The sequence below is a fragment of the Callospermophilus lateralis genome, chromosome 16 (assembly GCF_048772815.1).
Source record: "Callospermophilus lateralis isolate mCalLat2 chromosome 16, mCalLat2.hap1, whole genome shotgun sequence".
Taxonomy (NCBI): Eukaryota; Metazoa; Chordata; class Mammalia; order Rodentia; family Sciuridae; genus Callospermophilus; species Callospermophilus lateralis.
In genome coordinates, this window is record NC_135320.1 from 35,606,168 (window position 1) to 35,627,820 (window position 21,653).

Consider the following 21,653-nt stretch of genomic DNA (forward strand, 5'->3'; position numbering starts at 1 on the left):
GCAACCTAGATGCCCTTCAATAGATAAATGGATAAAGAGACTCCATTTCTTTTTATCAGAAAAGAAAACTCTTGCCAAGACTTCTCCTCACTTCCAAGTAGATGTCTTCCTTCCTTTCAGTGACTAGGGTTGTATGACCTGTTCATGCAGAATTAGTTGCTAGCAGCTGGGATAGATGCCAGGCTTTGGCTAAGCAACATGCACCTCCTGAGGATGTCAGCTTGATTGTGTATAAAAATGTGGACATCCTGAGTATATTTGAGGCTGTGGGCTTGGCATGAAGAAAGGGATAGAAAGCTGGTTATTGATCAGACAACCAACAATATTTACCACAAAAAAGAAGTAATGCTAAAAATAGCTGGTCTTTACATGTAATAGTTTAGCCACAGACCAGAGAGCCATTTTGACATGAATTGGATGTGGAGAAGAGACTTTATTCTGTCTACACAGATTTCTCAACAATGAGTAAAATGTGCACAGTGTTCCCTTTGAGTACTTGAAAACATTGTATTTGATTTTTCTTTTCTTTCTTTCTTTCTTTTTTTTTCTTTTTTTTTTTTTTTTTACAGATTGTCATTTGGTAAGTTTACTTCAAAATAATATATAACATTTTATTCATCAATATGACAATTCTACATCATATATTTACATAAAAAGGAAATGACAGAATTGCAGACAAATATAAATTGAATTTCTGAAATAGAAAATGTTAATTTGTATTTTACTCATAGTTTACTAGGGATATATTATTTTTATATCCCTCATTTAAGCATTCTTATAAACTGTGTAAAATAACCCAAAATTATTAAACACATAAATTATGTGTTTATCAAAATAAAAATTTGAAACTATGTCAAATAACTATATAATTGAGAGCACATTTATTTTCCTTAAGGAATTAATTCTGTACTAAGGCAAACCACTCTGTTATGCATCAACTGTCATAGAAAATTTATCATAGTATTTTGGCTAAGTTAACTTTTTAAAAAAATATTTAATTGATGATTTTTCTTTTCAAAATATACTGAACAGGAATGACAAGATTTATCACTGAAATGTTAATGTTTAACATGAGAATTATATAAAATCATTCTTTTATATTAAAGCCAATGAAAACATTGAATTAAAGTTTTTTTTTTCCTTGCCTGGAGAAAGTTTGGAAGTAAAACCTTAAAACTAAACTTTATTTTCTTTAATGTAAGCATTTTTGAGTCAGATTTGTCCATTGTGTGGAAAGGTTTTAAATTGAAACCTTTAAGGATTATCACTGCATTTAACTTAATTTCCGTATTATCTTAATTTCCTTTTTCCCAATTTGAGTTTTCTTTAAAAGTACTTCAAGTAATATTATTACTTTTAATCTTTTTACTCAATACTTGGTTTATTTTCAATGCCATGTAAAAGTTGAAGTATGGAAACATGTTCTTTAATTGCTGTAACAAATGATTGCTTTTACAAATGATTTTTTTTATTGAACCATGGACTTTGGTGATCTTCCATCAGTTTGTAGGAGGATATCAAGTTTTCTGAACCTAGTGCATGAGAACTAAAAATAATCATTTGAAAAGTATGCATTTAACAGTCCTTTTGTGCTTAAGTTGCTATAAAAATTGTGAAATTATACCTATGGAAGACTTATGTGCACCAGAACCTGACACCTTTCTCACCCTTCAGATAAATGATGCTTCCTCTTTCTTCCTGTGAGAAGAAAGGTCTCATGAGGCTTAAAGCTGAGCTTTTCAAGTTTAATTTAAAAAGAAGTGTAGTTAGATGGTGAAGACAGGCAGCCATTGAGGTATGAGTTACTAGAATGTTTTATATTAATCATATGCTGGATACTCCAGTATTTAGACATCGAGATTATAACTCACTACAAAAAGTAAGCAACAGTAAATGAACTAGGGCTAGAGAGGTAGTTCTCTAATAGAGTGCTTGCCTAGTATATGCAAGGCTCTAGATTTTATCTGCAGTACCACCCCTCCTTCCAAAAGTAATGGGATGGTGTATTAAGAATCGTAATGCAAAAATAAATAAATAAATAAATAAATAAATAAATAAATAGTTAGAAACTGTTTTTGCACTTAAAAACAAACAAACAAACAAACAACAACAAAACGTGCCTGTAGAAATCAGTGTATTCAGCAGGGTGAGCCTGTAACATTATGGATTGTAACCTATTAATGTTCTTACTCTAAATTACAACATAGACAACAGGGAGACTCTCTTTCATTGTCTATTCTAGGACTGGAGTTTGAATTTGTGACAACCTAGTACTGTTTAAATTAACTGCTGGTACCCTTTCTATTAACTCCATAAGTATATACATTAATAGGAAGAAAAAAAAATTCTGCAGTCACCGTGGGAAGACAGTGCTACATATATGATGGGTGAATTGTGGCTCTCAATTGTCAGGCAACCTTAATCACCCATAGCCCCATCATTTTATGAAACCCACTCTCCATCTGGACCTCGTAAAGACGTAATGGAGCCAAAAAGAATAACTTCTCTATTCTAGATACTAGCTCCTGAAACAGATGCTGACCCCTGCAGAAAATGAAAAGAAAAAAAAAAAAAAAAGTCTTCCTTTCTCCATCCCTCCCCCAGTTCTCCTTTGTGTCTCCATTTAAGGTGGATAACCCCCCACGTCTACCCCCTGTTCTCAGGCAGGGCAGCTACGTTTCTGTAAAGGCTATTGAAGCATTTTAGAATCTCATCAGAAAGGAACTAAGAAGAGGATCTTTGAAAGTAGAGGAGTCCAAAGGAGCGGGAGGAAGTGGGAGACCTCCTCACACACACCTTCCAGGATTCAGTCCATCCCCTCCTTGGCCTCTGAGGTCCAAAGCTCGCCCACAAAGGCCGGGCGCCCTGGCTTCCCCGCGCCAGGAGAAGCGGGGCGGGCAGCTGCTGCGCTGCAGCGGGCTTTGGGCCAGGGCCGGGTGAGGTGGAGGTGGGGTGGGCGAGGAGGAGCGCCCACGTCACGTGCGCGCGCAGGGACCGCAATAAATGCCCGCGAGCGCGAGGGAGCGGCGGAAGCGCTTGGCGCCTGGCTCTGCGCGCCCAGACTGCACCCGACAGGAGCGCGAGGTCGCTGCCGAGCCCTGCTGGTGTCCCCGCCCCTTGCTCCTGCAGATAACGCTTAGAGACGCTTGGGCGCCCACCGTGGCAAGCTAAAGAAGCAGCTCTCTTTCCGCCCCAAAGCTCTTGGTCTAACTTGGAGCGCTTTGCCTGCTACTTCTTCCAGGTTTGAAAGGAACCGAGGAGTCAGAGGCTCGCGTCCCCCTGTAGTCAGCGCCCTCCTTGCTCAGGGACTCGCTGCGTCCGGGTCTCTCCCGAACAGGGCTGTGTGTTTGCAGTGGAGTGTGAAGACTGGAGGCGGCTGCAGAGGCCGGCCGTCCTGCTGGGCTCAGCTCCTGTAGGAAACTTCACACTGGAGAGGTAAGGGCGTTTCTAAAACGCATCATTCACTGGTCACACTGCTACCTTTTCCTAGCTCCCCTTTTCTTTTTAACTCTAAGTAAGAATAATAAAAAAGCCAACTTGTTAAGAATGGTCCAGCATGGAGGATAGGTGGGCTGCTGAGAAAGCAGTGGCTGTGGAGATGAGCGGGATCTTGTTCTTGTAAGTGACTCTGTTGGTTTCACCACCTCCCCAGGCGCGCGCTCTCCATTGGGTTAAGTGTGCTCCTTTAGTAAAAGGGAGGAAAATCTCTGAAGTTGCTGGCTTTCTTGGATGAGGTACAGGTTAGGCACATACCTTCCAAGAGAGAGTTGATCGAGTTCTTGACCTGTGCGTGGATAAGAGACTTTCCCCAGTGACCCTAACCATTCATTGGGTCCTCTCTATGTGCCCACGGAAACAAGTATGAATTGCATTTTGTACTTCTTTAAAACATTCACCCTCAATTTCAGAAATGTAATGGTCATTATGAATGCCTCTTAACAAAAAATGAGACACTGGAATCAAATAATGCCTTAATTTAAAAACAAAAATACCTTAAAAGTCACCAGAGAGGAACACTGAACCTCCAGATGGAAATAAACATTCTAGGTAGATAACACCTTTTTCAGGCACTATGTAATGTGTAGAAATTTAAAGTCTTGTATTTAAGAAAAAAAAATTTTTTTTTTCCTAGCTTAGACTCTCCTGATCTACTTTTCCTATTCGTTTTTGACCTCGTGGTTATCTTGGAAAATATAATTCTCTATTTTGTGGAAATGGTGCATTGTTTAAAATACTCCAAAAGAAAAATAAATGGATTGAAGATAAATTAATTTAAGAAAGTAGATAACTAATTTCAGAAAGGTTTTATATAGACAAACTGGCACATTCCCTTTGTAACTACTGTTTTGCTTTTGTTATTAGAGTATTAATAATATCTACTGGTACGTTCATCTTAATCACGTGACATGTCGTTATAGCCAAAAGGAGTGGAAGAGCCTGTCTTGGAGATTTTCCCGGGGAAATCCTGAGGTCATTCATTATGAAGTGTACCGTGCAAGAGTGGCTGAGAGTAACCACAGTGCTATTCATGGCTAGAGCAATTCCAGCCATGGTGGTTCCTAACGCCACTTTATTGGAGAAACTGTTGGAAAAATACATGGATGAGGATGGTGAGTGGTGGACGGCCAAGCAAAGAGGCAAAAGGGCCATCACAGACAATGACATGCAAAGTATCTTGGACCTTCATAATAAATTACGAAGTCAGGTGTATCCAACAGCTTCAAATATGGAGTATATGGTAAGGATGTTTTTCAAGTGATAAATACAAAAGAAATGTTTATTGATGCTTTCAGCCATCATGGTTAGATTTCTTCATACTTTTCTTTAATATTTTACCATTGTCCTGTATAAAATAAAAAAAAGCTTTTGTTCAAGGATATCTTCCTCTGCACATTCTTTATTAGTGTTCCTCTTATTTCTAAGAGCTCTTTGAGTTTCAGAGAATTAAGTACCTTCAAATGCAACTAAAGTGCTCCAAATTCTACTCTTAACCTGAAAGTCTCTATACTACTGGACAGCAGGGGCATTGGCTTTTAAGTGACTTAATAGAATGATGACATCCTAATATCTGATAGAACCTTATGAATGGTGGTTGTGGAAAGTTCCGAGATAATGATTCTGAAGAAGCTTTCTGGATTCCATATATATATTTCTAATGGGCCTTTGACATTGTAAAGGGCATATTTCTGTTACAGTGCTTCAGCAATGACTTTCCCCTTCCCTGGATTCATTTTTTTGTGAACTTTCAAGTATGAAAATAAGGCTGGGCAAAGTATTAAATAAAAATATTCACCTTATCCTTGATAATCTTATATTTACTCAGCATAAATTAACAAGTTTGGGAAACTAAATTACTTCTGTATTAGTATACTCTCCATATTTAGAAAATGTCAAATATTCATGATATTACTTCCATGAATTAGCTATGCACTAGCAAAGCCTGATAGTAAATAGTAGTTGGTGACACCAAAGATTCTTTAAGGAACATTAGAAATAATATTTCTCCTTTGCATACATTGCAGGGTGTGGTTATTTTTAATGCATTCTGGTTTTTCCTTTTTTCTACATTTACATTAGTTGTCTTGGGTATTCTTCATTTAGATAACTTTCAAGATATATAGAAGTCTAAGTTTCCATTACCCATTAGAAAATATTGCATTATATTGTTTTGATTTTTACTGGGCAAAATATTTTACCCCAAAGAAGGTAGGAAGTACTCAAGAGAACTTGAGAATTGGGGGCCACGAGACAGGCTGTGTGGATTTAAATTTTGGCACTGACCCCCATTAGTTGTGTGATGTGGGACAGTTTCTCTCTACTTCATTTCCTTATGTATAATGCATGTACTAATCTTAGATGGTTGTTGTGAGGATTAAATGGGACAGATAACCTGTGCAAGGTTAGCTCATTAACTGGTGTCTCACAAGATCTCAGTAAGTGTTGCTATGCCATATGCAACTAATTTTATTTCTTCCTCATATGTTTTAAAATATCATCTAAAGAAATCATTAACTCTTCTCAAAATTCAGTGCAGGATATAACATCTCGAATGTTTCCTATTTCTGCTTCTTGTGTATCTTAAAGTGTGTGTCCATAGTGAAAGAGAGCATGACTTCTTCATCTACCAGTCTTCAAATAGGCTCCCAATTAGGGAACCTTTCCAAGTAGGCCACTGTATGCTTATTCCATGTGGGTAGGTATTCAGTAGCTTTTTCTTTAAAATAAAAAAAGAACTTGGAAGTTCAAACCCACAAAAGGAAATCTGAAAATATTTGTGTGTGTGATTTAAGAAATTTATGGAAATCATGAAAGAACAGTTCTGTGATTCCCTTTCATGTCTGACTTCCAAAAAAAATAACTGTCTATTGTATGATGTCTGGTCTGGGATGTTTATAGGAGTTTCTTTTTAGTTTCATTGGTTTCATTCTGTCCTTGAAATGTAGATTCAGAAACCAGCCAGGGTTTATGTTGTGTTGCCCTTAGATACTATTAGCACTGGAACTGTGTCTTGGCCTTTAACCAGGCTTCAGAGGAGTTCAGTGCTTCACTGTAATACTGGAATACAGGATTTTTAGAATACACATTCAAGGGGAAGTTTAAAAAATATTACTTGTTGGAAATACTGTTGATTTATGTATTTTATGATAGTGTAAGTACAGATATGGATCAATCTTGTAAAATACAATTGATTCAAATTGTTATTTTCTGAGAAAATACTATTAAAAATTGTCCAAAGAGCTGTTTTCATAAAATCTGCCATGCCCTATGATAGATGCCACCACTTTTGGCCATGTATACCATGTATGTCATTTCTTATTCCATGTTTGAATAACCAGTTACCTTATTTACAATTAGTGCTTATTTTAGTGCCAGGGTAGCCAAGCCACATCCACACTTATTAGCATCACATCCCCACCCTACTCTTATCCTCATTTAACTTGGAGGGTTAAACATTGACTCTGGAAAGCTGCATCTTCCCTTGCAAAACTTATAGGTTGATTGAGAAGAAGGAATAGAAATACCTGAAACTTTTCTAGTAAGCCAGAACACAACATCCTTTGTTTATGGACAATACCAGGGCAGCACAGAGTAGTGGAATGTTCTAACTGTGAGTTAGAATGATAAGCTGTTTGGTGTTTCGTGAAGGTGGTCAGCACCACGAATTCTACAAGAGATTGGAGGGCATATGTCAATGAGAAGAAGAGGATCAGACACATGCAGGTGGCAAGGACTGTCAGGCTGATTATCAGGAACTAGAAGCACATTGAGCTGATGAAATCTCACACATGTGGCAGAGTCAGGAAGGGGAGAAATGAGTTATTGATGAAAGAAACCAGTAATCCTGAAGAGAGATTTTCTATATTTAATTTAGGGCACATTGAGAAATGGAATCCTTTTAGTCATCAAAGGAAACTCTTGCTGAAGACGCAATGGTTTTAAAGGAAAAAAATACTGGCTTTGGAACTAAATAGGGTCATATTTTTTCTCTGCTGATTGCTGGTATTAACTCTGATGGTTGGCAACCATTATGGATATTGTTTCTTTCATTGGTAAAATCAGTGAAAAAAATATAAAGCCCACAGGTTGCCGTGAGAGGACACATTGGAGTCTGTTGAACGGGTTTGCTTTCTTCAAGCCTTTCGGTCCATGAGCTGTGGGACCTCATCATTTGGCTTATACATTCCTATGTCCTTGTTTCCTGCTCGTCCTTAAAATTTGTTTCCCAGAATTTTGCTTTTTGTCCTTCTTCCTTCTACAGTGCCTTTTCTCCCTGACTTTAAATACCCTCTGATATTCATGGCTTTATATTTCATCTCTCCATCTGCGCGCTCTCTTTGTGCACATCTTTCTCATACTTCTTCCTGTCCCTTGCATGATCTCTGTGTGATATTCTTCCACAGAGATTTCAAGCAAAGGATGTCTGAAAAGGAAACTAACTACCTTTTCCTTCACTCTCATTTGCCCACCTGCATTCCTTCCTGGCATCTTTCTCAGTGAATGTCACTGATGTCTGTCTGCTCAGTCCCAAGAAACAAATGAACGAACAGGTAATTGGACACATCCTCAAGTCCTGCCACCCCTTTCCACACAAAAAACAAATACCAACTACTTGCCTAGTTCAGTAGAGTTTGTCTCAGGAATATTTCTGAATTTGTCTCAGAATCTCTTCTGTTTTATCCTCTTATATTTCATTTGCTCATTGCCTCACATCTACATGGGTAGTAGAGTTTTCCACCTGCCTACTATACCAATCTGTTCCTAATTTACTTCTGACTTAATCCACCCTCCTCCCTTTTAGGAAAACTGACATTTTCCTTAACCGAATATGTGCTCGTCACTGTCACTCACCTCTACTCTTGTCTCCTCCTAGCAAACTCCTATTTATCCCTCAAGACTAAGTTGAAACATTCTTTCCTATGATGTTTTCTTTGGTGTATTGATTTCCTTACCCTGCTCCTAAAGCACTTCATTGTAGCCTGTTAATAGTATTTAAGTTTCATTGTAATAAAATATTTGCCTCTCTGTTTTCCTTTCCTAGAACATTAGGGATCATACCTTATTTATCTTTAGCATCCAATGCTTGGTGCATAGAAGAGGTATTCAGTAAGTGTTTGTTAATTGAATGCTCAGTAAATATGTGTTGAATGAAGGGATGGATAAAAGAACAGGTAAGATTATATGTGGGATAGCTAAGGAGGTCAGGTAAAAAGAATTAAAATTATTATTAAATAATTAAAGTTCTGGAAGAAAGAATATTACCAACACCAGAGACACTGAATGGAAAATAGAAACAACTTGAGAAGAAGGCATAAATACTTCAGATAATTCAGAATCCCTCACAATTTGTTTTTTCAGATACTCAGGGGATGCTAAAAATTATCAAGTGTCCTGGAACTTAAATAGCAAAAAAGTAGTAATGGGTATTTGCATCTTGTTAACACATTTTTTAACATGTGTTCTCTTAAAACATTATATAGATCAACTAAAATCTAAAATCATTTACTATTGTACAAAGTGCAGCTATGTCTAGAATGTGCCTTAGCAATCAAGCGCTTGACCTAAAAACGACACACTGCCCAATTATGTAAACCATTTCCCGCTATTACTACTGTTTCCATGTCTTCCTGAGACCTGTTGGCAGCCATCTGGGAGGGTTGATGGCTGGATGTGTTTACTCTCATCTCAAATGTGGGTGAGGATATGGGCAGAAGCTTGGCAGGACTGTATTCCAAATGTGAACAAAATACCACTGAAGGCCTCTCCTTTTGCTAAGCAACCGGAGACTGTGAACCTAGTGGTACTTTCAATGTGCAGTGTGTGATGAGGCAAACAGTGGCTTGGTTCCAGTGTGTCCCTTGCATTCTTTCTAAGGCCATGCTTAAAATTGGAAATTGGGTTTTTCCTTATGTGTTTCATAGCACATAATTCCAGAAACTTAACATGGGGAAACCTTGTTTTTTGAACAGGGTGATGCTAATCTGGGATGTACAAATGATGTGCAAAAATCTCTAGCTGTGGGTTGCTGTTTGCTCTCATAAATCTCTTATTTGCCCTCAGTAACATATATCTAAAATAAATGCAGATGAACATGTGATGGCTTTAGACTCACTGACCCATAGCTCAGTGTTTATACATTTCTTACTTTAAAATAGTATCCTCAGTTTATCACAATGAAAGTTTTCATTGTAATTCTTGATTCCTAATGCAATAGTTTTCTGTGAATAGTGCTTCTCTGGTTATTTTCAAAATTTAAATATTTTTAACTTTATTCAGTACTTACATGCACTTAAAGGTACATGAAATTTCCTTTATGTTTCATAAAATATTATCATTATTTAAAGTAACTAAAATTTCTATATTCTAAATTTAAAATAGCTTTTTTTTTTTTTAATACTGGGGATTGAACTCAGGGTACTTGACCACTGAGACACATCCCCAGACCTATTTTGTATTTTATTTAGAGATGGGTCTCACTGAGTTGCTTAGCCCCTTGCTTTTTGCTGAAGCTGACTTTGAACTCACCATCCTCCTGTCTCGGCCTCCTGAGCTGCTGGGATTACAGACATGTGCCACCATATCCAGATGAAATAGCTTCTTTGATTTTCCCAAAGTGTTATTTCACTTCAGTAAGAATTCTTAGAAATAATAAAGTTATATTTTGATTTAAGTATCTTCATTTACAAAATTTTAAAGTACATGAAAATTGAATTTTAAAAAATGCATTGACACTTTAATTTTTTTTTTCTTTTGGAAATTGCACTGTACATAATATTGCCTGTAGAAATAAAGTGACATTATAGCCCAGTTCTACTGAACTTTATAATAACTGTAGAGGAACTCCCTGGAGTTCTGGGAGTTACTAAATGTAAGCAACTGAAGTAGGGCTTTAGACAGGCAAGACATGGCATGGAGTTACAATGAAATAATCAGAGTTAGAAGAATGCCACAAAATTCTGCAATTGTAATAATATTAATTCTTTTGTTCAATATATGTTGGTGTTTACCGTGCACTGTTTGAGGCCCAGCACTGAACTCCGCAAGCATTCTTCCTAGCAAGGAATAGACGTGAAGCCCCTGAGTGTCCAGACCTGGTAATGTGGCTGTTAAAGCTGGGGAAGTGTAGAAAACGAGGTTGAAGAACTAGTTAGCAAGGAAAAATACAGGTTATTCTAGAGATTCTCCCTTTTAGTGATAAAAATTTTTTTTTTTTTGAGATTTGAATAGAGGAGGAGCTTATCTTATACTTACTCAGGACTGTTTGGATTTATTGAAAATCATATTTAAGTGGTGAACAGAGGGGCAATGATGGGAAGAGAGACAGAGTGACTGCCGTAATCACAGTGACAGTGGCTAGGAATGTGGTGGCAGCTGTGAAGGTGTTGAAAAGCAGTAAGAGTGTGAATGTAAACCTTTTTGTAATCATAACATTGATCCTGAAAAATTCAAGGAAGCCTTGTTGCCAGATTATGCAATTGACTTTGCTGCTAGTAGGCTGGGATTTTCTGCATCTAGTACAAGATCTAAATCTCTGATGCCTAGGCTTCAGGTTTTTTGAAAACTGAGGGCATTATCCATTCTGGTTTAAATATTGATGGAGAAGTTTCTGGATCTGTCAACTTGCAGGGGAATCCAGAGTGGTTACAGAGATTCCAGACATCGCCAGTTACTTGATACTCATGTTATCAGCACAATCCTTAAAGTTTAGAGGTGATAGAACTTACCTTGCTTTCTAACTTCCTTGAAAAAAGAAGTCTGCTGTTTTCCTAATTTATCTCCTCCCCAATCCCTAAACCCAGCCATTTACCCTATTCTCTGCATAACAGAAGATGAGAACATTAGCGTGAGATTCAGAACAGAACAACATATTGTTAATGCTCTGCTAACTGTAATTTTTCAACTTAGTTTTAGAAAGGAAATTCAAGAGGGAACAGATCTCAAATTTACGGGCAGTTATATGAAAATGCAATTTCCTTGCATGTTTTTTTTTTTTGTTATCTTTACTGAACTCCTTTATGAAAAATTGAAAATATTTATTTGTAGCTATATATAATCACAGTTAAGAGGGATAGTTCAGGATCATTCATTCTTTGTTATCATTCAGGTTGTATTTTCTTAGATATTCCTTTTAGGAATTTATACAACCAAATAATTGCACATGATTTAAGCATCTATTGACTAGTCCTGTTGAATAGTAGGGGAGGGTTTCTCTGAGCTGTTGGCTTTTGAAATGAGAACTGAATTACAAGGAGTCAGCTAAGCAGAGATACACAGACTATTATTCTAGGCAGAAGAAATATACTGAGCACAAGGTCTTTAAGTCATCTTTTGGAGCTTCATAAAGAAGGTCAATGTGACTGAATGTTCTTCAGTAACAGGAGAAGTGAAGATGAAATAGATACACAAGCATGGGCCAGAGAACTTTTGAGTCTTGTTGGATTTTATTCCTAGTATGGTAAGCCACTGGACAGTTTCTTTTAAGGAACTGATGTAGCCTTATTGCCAGTGTCAATCTCTGTCAGCCTTTCACTGAGTTAGGGATCCATCACTATATTCTAGGTAAAAGATAGTGGTGACTTGGGCCAGGGTGAGACTGATAAAGATGGAGAGAGGTATGTGCTTTCAGTGAATGTTTGCTAATAATATTGCTGACTAGTTTTGTAAACAGTGAAGTATAAGAAAGAATATGGAATGTTCTGAGTTGTTTTTTTTATGTGTGTGGTGTGTGTGTGTGTGTGTGTGTGTGTGTGTGTGCAAGGATTGAACCCAGAGCCTTATGCATACAAGGCAAGCATTCTGCCAATTGAGCTATATCCCCAGCTCCTGTTCTGAGGTTTTAAAAGCCCCTTGGTGAATAGTTGAAGCATTTGATGAGACAGGAGGAGAAACAGCAGGAGAAGGTGAAGGTGAAATCAGGAGTTTCATTTTGGCTAAGTTTAGTTCAAGGTTCCGAGCCATCCTCAGTTGCATTTTAAGGTCAGTGAAGAGACGAAAATAATGGAGATAAGAGTGTGGGGATCATATAGATATTATTAGGAGCTATCTGAACTCAAGTTGCTGAGCAACATCATTTTAGGAGAAGACTTATTTACAGGGGTCGACACCCTGGATTGAGCCCAGGGGCATGGTACTATGTAAAGATCCAGCAGAAAGGAGAAGCCAACAAAGAAGTTGAGAACAAGTGGCTGGCAAGCTTGGGGGGAAAGACAGAATAAGTTGGTGTTGCCAAAGCCAGGAAAGATTGACAAAGGAGAGATTACTTTTTTCAGTATTGCTGAAAAAGCTGAAAGATATGAAGATAAGTTAATTTTGTCAATATGGAGGCCGTTGGTAACCTTCTTATGGGATTTCAGGGGTGAAGTGTGCCCAAAAGCCCTGGTGAGGAGTAAGAAGAGATTAGAGGATATGCAAATAAAGTAACTTACCTCTCAAGATACCATTGCTGTGAAGGAAATTGGAGAAATGGGAGACTACAGCTATAGAGGCATATGGAAAAGCTTTGTTTTGATTTTTTGTGAATGTATTTATAGGTCAATGGAAACAAACAAGTTGAGAAAGCCCTTGGTATGGGAGAGAGAAAATAGAACTACAAGTCAGTTCATTTATTCAAACAGCAAAGGCTGAGGCTGTTGACACAGAAGTAGGTCATTTGGTGTGTTTGATAAAGAAAAGGGAATTTTTATATGAATGCTTTTATTACTTCCAGTGAACTACGAAGCAAAATCATCAGCTGGGATTGAGTGGGAAGGAAAGAAGGTGGTTTTAAAGATAGGACTATTATCACTATTATGAAATAGTGATTCTGGAGATTCTGGGTAAGGGTACTTATGGAATCAGATGTATGGGAGGTGTTGAGATACTTCAAATTCACTTTTCTCTCATTACTTTAAGTTCAGAAGTCTATTAGGTATGGGAGAAGTTTACTAGTATGTTATGATGTTACCAAAAAAAAAGTCAGAGATGGTAAATATTGGTGCCTTCTCTATTTTGCCATTGTTCAGATCACTCTATCCAGCCACTGCCCATAGTGTCACTGCTTGACTAGGCAAGAAAGAGATAATTTAAGTCATGCGAAGAAAGAGATAATTAAAGTCATCATAGGAGGGGAACCATTTTTAAAGTATCTGGATATTAGACAATACAGATTAGGACACACAGACCAGATAGTATATTTGAGGTTTACATTGAAAACTGAATGCTAAATATAGATATTTGTATAGGAACTCTAAAAATACAATTAGGTACTGTTGACCCAACTACATAACTTGCATTCATGGGTTACGAACTGGCCAAAGACAGGAACCTAACGCTGTAATCTGGTGAATCTTACTGGTTTTCTTTACTCTATACTGATTAATAGAATCAATAAGATATTACTATGTCAACTACCTACATGTAGCTTATTGGGGGAAAGACAACAGATAGCCTGTATTGATGGCTCATCAACTTCAAAGGCAAAATATGAAAACCAACACAGTCTCTTTTGCACAAAGCAGGCTGTGCGTGCTTTATATTGTAAACGTTTAACCAATACATATTTTGAAATCAGTTACCAGGATATTAAGGGTAGAAAGTATTTTTTATGAAAAACCAATGAGGTATAGTTTGTGGGGTAGAAACAAGGGTACTTTATTCTGTCTCCCTCAAATTTTAATGTGCATAGAATTCCCTGGGTTCATGTTAAAATGCAGATATTGACCTAGTAGATCTAGGGGTGGATCTAATATCCTACATTCCTAACAAGGTTCCAGGTGATTATGTTAACTGCTGGGATCCCCATATGAAGTAGAAGGAAAGCTTTCTGCCTCCTGCAGGGAGCAAGGTTTAAAAGCAGACATGAATAGCTGACTCCAGAATCCATTTTCTTTAATTTTCCCTCTCAATGATTTCTTTCTCCTTCTCTCTTTTTATAATATAGCAAGTGTAACAACTGATGCAGGAGAAGAGAAGCCCCTTTCCTACCCTCCTAAGTATTTAGACTTCAGAAATTAAGAGGCTTGGACAGCATGTCCAATATGTCGGCCTACTGTTGAGCTCCATCTGAGGAGTAGGAAATGAAACATCAAAATTAGGCAATGACCCTGCTCTACTGGATCGTGAAAGTGATGCCAGTGACAGGAGACATTTCAAAGGCATATGAGTGAGAAGGGAGAAAGGCAAATTTCAGAGAGGGCAGGTCTCACTACTAGGTGAGACCTGCCATGAACATGGAGTTATTACTAGGAGCTCTCCCTTTTATGTTGATGGTGTTGCAAACCCAACATTAAAGAGCAGTCACCCAAAGACAGACATGATAATGCATTGGGGTGGCTCTTGAATGAAGATGGAGTAAGGACATCAGATCTTGTCTGTGAAGGAAAGACCAAGAGGTCTCTTAGGCTGAGATTTTTGTGAACAAAGTGAGTAAAACCAAAACAATAAAAAGTAGTGCTATTACATGGAGACATCTCTGTACTCATTCTGTATGCCTTTGGGGTTTTTATGCTGATAAAGCTCATCCATCCCAGCAGATTCTTTCTCTTTAAGGGATTTCTACTTTTCCTCATAATCAGCTTTTGAATAAACCTTCCCTCCAGAGTCAGATGTTGCCTCCACCCCAGTTCTGGTTTCCATAACCTCCTAGACATGCCTCTGCCTCTTCTCTATATGTCCTCCCTCCCCCCTGTCCTTGCATTCCTTTGTGGTTAGAGACTGTGCTGTAGTAATCTTTGTAATCCCCAGCTGAGCAGCTCACAGGTGCTCTAAGCTCAGTATTATGCTAGTTGGAAGGAGAAACACCGTGATGAATGAATACAAAGATGACTAGAGTTTTCAACAATTTAAAGTGGACTGAATGCAAAAGATTTGATTCTGTTTTGACAAGTTAGTTCCGTTAGAAAATTGCAAAGGCATTCTTCCCAGTGAAGTAGAGAGCTTATGTTTTACTTAATTTTCCATTTTTAAGTGCAGCAGTTTTTTGATTAGAGGGAAACACTTCTTTAGTAAGCATGACGGGTTTTTAAATTCTCATGGATTCTGGTGATTTTTCAGAATTACAATGGGTCACTGACATCTCTGTCATGTGATGTGGGTTTGTCAGAACCTCTCTGAAGGCAGGGAGGGGAATCTTCCTGAAGATAGAATGATCACAATGCTAGGGCTTTCCACTGAGAACTGTCTTCAAAATATAAATCACCATGTGGTAAGAAGAAAACATTCGTATCTTTTAAACTTCATAAGCATAACAAATTCAGAATGAAGGAGTGACCAGGGGAGGTATCTTAGAAGAGGTATATTTTGAAATGGTATTTGGAAGTAGTTATAGTGATCATGTAGTAGGGTCTATAGTAGAGAGCATTTGGATGGTGAGAACTTTATCTGTAGTTATTGGTAGGGAAATATGAGTACATCTTTGAAGGGAAGAGTGTGGCAGATGTGATCTGTGTGAACTGATTTGGGCCTCTGTTTTGTAGATATTCAAGGGGATATTTTCCCAAATGATGGAGAATCTTGTTCTATTGAGTGATACTCATGGCAGACTTGAGCAACAGCATATCACTATTAATTTTTTTCTCTGCTTACCTGTAAAAAAACATTTCATTGGGAGTAGTTTGGCAGCATTTAGTTTGGTTTCTGAAAATCAATACAAATTATTTCAAAACTTTGGGTTTCTTCATATTTTAAAAATATTTGTCTTAGCATATATAGATACATATGTATGTATACAAATATGTATTTCTGTGTATGTGTGTGTATATATATATATATATATAGATAGATAGATAGCATTGGTATCACCTAAACTCTTTTATTTAGTTTTTCTGTAGAGCACATGTTGTTGTATCATTTATTTCCTGAAGTTAGAAGCTTTAGAAGAAATGTAATCTTGGGAATTTAATGTTAGCAAGGTCTCCAATTATTTGATGATTAAGAGATTCAAAGCAGTGCTAGGAATAACTTACTCTAAACTTTAATTCATATTCTGTGATTATTCTTTCATTTGAACTTTAGATGGCAGTGACTATCCTGTGTTTAGATCATTCAAACTTTGGATTTAGGGAGCTGAGGGCATAGCTTACAGCAGAGTACTTGCCTGGCATGCAAGAGACCCTGAGTTTGATCCCCAACACTGATGAAAAAAAAAATGGGTTTGAAATTCAGCCTTGGTCATGTGAATATCAACAAGGTTCCAAATGGAAATTAAAAGTTTATATTAATTACAGCAGATTCTTAGAGTCTTGTGATTCTTAGAGTAATAGGAAGAAGAAAACATTTATTAAGATCTGGTATGTGTCCAATAATATGTTAGATAGTTTGCTGATAAAAATTTTGAGATCCTTTTATACTCAGATATTTGTTTCTCAGGAAACAAATGATACAATAATATGTGCTCTACAGAAAAAATAAAATAAAGAGAGGTCTATAGGCAGAGTGTGGACTGGGTTAAGGTGACAGACGTACAGGAGATGGTTGGATGTCCAGCCTTGAATGGTGGAGCCACAACCTAGTGGGACTGAAACCTGGAGCTGGACTGTGTGAGAGAACACCATTACCAAGGACAGGCAGAGAGGGGAGGACTCAGAAGGCATAATCAGTACTTAAATTGCCCTGATTTGTCATCCATGTCTTCCATTGGCCAAAACCAACCAGAAGCCAGAGAGCCTGAGGGGACTCTAGGTAGTTGAGCCTTTTGAAATATAGTACATGACATCGGGGGCTGAGATGGCTGTATGGGGACAAATGAAGAATAACATAATGTTTATTTCTCAGGTTTTCAGATAAAGACTTTGGAAAGCTGTATGTGCATATTTACCATCATGATAGTCATTGTTTTAAATGTCAGGAAGGGGATGCTGTAGGCATATTCCTCAGTAAAGTGAAGAATCTGATAGAAATGCTGTGGTTATTAAAATAGCTTTCAGCTTCTTGGCAGTCAAGAAAACAGAAGACCATAGAGTTTGCATGGCTTTCTCTGGAAGCATTAGCAACCTGTCATTCCTGAGGCAAGAATCACTGGTAAAAACACAGAATTCTCAATACAGTGAGAGAGGTAAAATGAATATCTGTCCACCTACTTTTTCTTTTACAAAATTTTCATGTTAATGTTTGTTTTTAAAGTAGGCATCTCTAAGTGCAGTAAATTAAAGCAAGTTTTAATTAGTTTCAAATCCTGTTACTATTATTTTTATATTAAAATATAAAATATATGAAATATTAAAAACTGAATACTGAGGTCTCCTCAGATCTTGAAAGCTTAGTCCTGAAGAGTAAACGACTCTTCTCTTTACGTGACAATGAACAGAGTAATGGCATTACTGTAGCCTTTATCAGAAAGTCTATAAAAAGTTATGACATTTACAGAAAGAATTCAACTTCAGCTGAATAGGGACTTACCCTTATGTAACATAGGTATGTAACGGATGTCCTTCCACCTAAATTTAAATCATCATGTATGTCTGAGGCTGGGAACTTAGGTTCTTGTGTATCTGACCTAAGTTATTGCCCAGTCTCAGGCACATAGGTGCCATGGAAAAAAAAAGTATAAGGCACAATTTTGAGTTAAAATTCTGGTTTGGTAAGACTTAAAGCAATAGAGAGAATTAGGAGAATATGTAGTGTGGTAGTCAGCTTTTCATTAATGTGATAAATACAAAAAATATGTATATGTATAGCATTAGTAGAATATTAAAACATGGGTGTTTAATTGGAATTCAGATTTCCATATCAGAAATTAATTAATTTTAGGAGGAAAGATTTATTTTGGTTCATGGTTTCAGAGGATTCAGGCCCTTGTGTGCTGACTTCAATGCAAAAACATCATGGTGGAAGGGAGTGGCAGAGGAAAACCGTTGAGTTCATGGTGGCCATGAAGCAGAGAGCAAGAGAGTGAAAGAGACAGACAGACAGACAGTGAGAGGAGAAAAAGAGAGTGTGTGAGAGGGCGTGAGCAAAGGGGACATGAGACATGATATACCCTTCCAGGGCATGTCCACACTGACCTACTTCCTCCTGCTTAGGCTTCACTTTCTGTATACCACCACCTCCCAATAAAACCCTCAGATTATGAATCTGTCAATGGATTAATCCACTGGTGAGATGAGAGCCTTCACAATCCTGTCCTATCTCCAGACATCCACTTCTGAATATTGCTTCACGGGGACCATGCCAATAATACATGAGCCTTGGGGGACACTCGAGATATAAACCACAGCACATACAAGCCATAACATATAGTAATAGGTAACTTATATGTTTAAAAAAGATTCAGAGGAGGGTGAGATAAAGGGAGTTTTGTGGTTGCAGTTAGTTCCAAGAGAAGGGACTTTCCAAGAGGAGAAAGGATAGGGTTTAAGTAGTTAAGGAAGAGAGGATAGAGAGAACAGTCCTATTGAAGATAACCTGTGGTTATCTCTGGTGTGACCAAGAAATATGAATGGAGAGGTGTTAGAACCTTACTACTGAAAGCATGGCTTCTCAGCACGGTCCTGGCACCAGGTTAGACTTAGCATTTCTCTCCTGACCAACTGAGTCATAATCTATATTTTGACAGAATTCCCTAGTGGTTTCTAAGCATGGTTATCTAAGGGTGGGGACTCAGGTTCTTATACATCTGACCTAAGTTATTGCTTAGTCCCAGGCCAAATGTGAGACTAGAAGTAATCAATAAGTGCTTATTTGTGATCTATTCTAAGCCAAATTTTATATTAGGAGCCACAGTAAAAGTTTATTAGAGCAGCTGTAAAGGGCCCATGTTGAGAATGGTTGAGCCACAAGGGCCTCAATGGTGCAATGAGATGAGGTTAATTAATAGAAATTCTGGACAAAATGTAATGTAAGTGTTGTTTCAAATTAATGGCTCTATTGCACCATGAGGACAGTCTGCCCTATATTATGCATCTGTTATAATATTAAATATAGTACCTGTGGACCCAGTGGTATGTGCCTATAATCCAAGTGGCTCAGGATGCTGAGGCAGGATGGTGAGTTCAAAGCCAGCCTCAGCAAAAGCAAGGTGCTAAGCAACTCAGTGAGACCCTGTCTCTAAATAAAATACAAAATAGGGCTGGGGATGTGGCTCAGTGATTGAGTGCCCCTGAGTTCAATCCCCTGTAAGTTCCCCTCTCCCCTCAGAAAAAAAATATATATGTATATAAATAGTATTAGTATAATATTAAACATGGGTGTTTAATTGGAATTCAGATTTCCATATCAGAAATTAATTAATTTTAGGCATCTCTCTCATGGGTTACATACTTTTCTTTTAGTGATGTGGCTTTGTTTTGGAGTCAATTTTAAAGGAACCTTGCCTGGCCTGCCTCACAGTCTCTGTAGTTTCCTGGAGACCTCAGTGTGTGCATGGCCTTGAGGTGATCCTGCTCTCTTAGAAGCTGGCAGTGCCTCTGTGCTGGTGACTTAAGTGCTTCCTTTGAAACCTGAGCCTTGTGCATTTTCCCCTCAACCACAAAGTCTTTTCAGGACAGGTGAAACAGACCAGTTGAATACCTGTAGTAACCTCAAATGGCCAGGGGCACATTGCGGCTCTTTTCCATAGTGCTTTTTAATACCAGGTGACTTGCTAACTAAAATATCAGATGCCTTTTCAGCACAGAATTATTTATTTATTTCACTGATGTCTGTTTGAAAGAAAAGAAAGTTACTTGAAAGACTTAGAATGAAGAGTTATATTTGGAATTTGAATCCGGTGACTTTTAAACTGTCTGATGTTGCTTCCATAGAATAATGAATTGTTGGGATATCTGGGTGATCCAGTTAAAGAAAGGATCCCATGGGCAACACATTTCATCAGATTATTTTTATTGCAGTTTCTGATTTAAATAAGAAAACACAAGCGATTTGAGGAGGTATTTAATTTTGAAGTAAGATGATTAATTTAAGAGCCTGTCTTTTAGAAGTGGTGAGATAGCAAGAATAATCTTGTAAAGGTGTTATTATAAAAGATAATTTATATATATATATATATATATATATATATATATATATATATACACATATATATATCAAATATATTATCATTGTGTTTTCAGGACAAGGCTAAAGATAAAAATATCTAACTAACTTGGTTAGGCTAACTTCTTGATAAAAATATCTTCTTATTCCCTTAATTGTAAATTTGTACTTTTTTGTTATATATATCTGTTTTGAATAGTTTTAGAATAAGTGGCTCAGAAACAATTGAGCTCTGCTTCAATAATTACTCATAATTAGAACATCTGAAGCCTACTTGGTTATGTGATCTTGGAAGTCACAAAACTGCTTTTGCCCCTTAGTTAAGAGAATCTCTTTATTGTTAGCAGAAGTATTATTTTATTGTTAGTATGTTCTTATGGGTGCTGTAAGTACTACGGGGCATCACTAAGGGAACGTAAGTCCAAATAATAGCATTTAAGGCTAAAAGGAAGGAAAAAGATATTTTCCATTTCTCTGATGTTACAGATAAGAAAAACAGAAACCAAACTTGACATAATCAAAGGGATAGAGATGAAAAGGTACAATTTTAATAGTATTTAATTTATGGGGTATTTAATTACCTATGGTTGAGTAGTTTTTACCTTGGTCTCAGCCTATACAAGAAAATGGGAGGAAAGTGTGTTACTCATGCCCTTGAGGTAGTTTTCCAGAACACACAGCACTCCGGAAGGGACATTTTAGCCTCACAGAAAGCTGCTGTCATTGGTTCTGACTGTATGCTCAGAAACGGGGTGGGTAGTATTGGAGATACAGGAGTGGTTTTCCAAATTAAGTATGTCATGGGTCCCCAATGCAGGATATTTGTGAAATTAATTAGTTTTCCTCAAATTGAAGTATTTCCACCCCTTCCATAATCATTTTTAAATTTTTATTATTTGTTAATTTTTCCTATATTGGATTGGTTGCATTATAATTATGCATATGTCCCAATGATAGAACCATGTAATCTGGTCAATATCATTCTACTATATTGAGTATATATCATTCTGCTATATTGAATAAATCCCTGTTTTTCTCCCTTTCTTCCCCCACTTGGCCTCTTTTTCTATTCTACTGGTCTCCTTTCTACTTTTATGAGATCAAAGACTCATCTTTTCCCCCCTTTTCCTTTCTAGCATCCACATATGAGAAAAAAACATATCACCCTTGACCACGGAATTCATTTTTCAGAGTTTATTCCAAATGCT

General features: G+C 37.3%; 1 protein-coding gene across 1 annotated transcript in view; it reads left to right on the forward strand.

Moving 5' to 3' along the window:
- Positions 1 to 4,480: 4,480 nt before the first annotated feature.
- Positions 4,481 to 21,653, forward strand: part of Crispld1 (cysteine rich secretory protein LCCL domain containing 1) — a 42,280-nt gene continuing 25,107 nt past the window's right edge. Inside the window, exon 1 of the mRNA XM_076835962.1 lies at positions 4,481 to 4,738. Coding sequence (XP_076692077.1) covers positions 4,481 to 4,738 — 258 coding nt within the window. The remainder of the gene's footprint in view (positions 4,739 to 21,653) is intronic.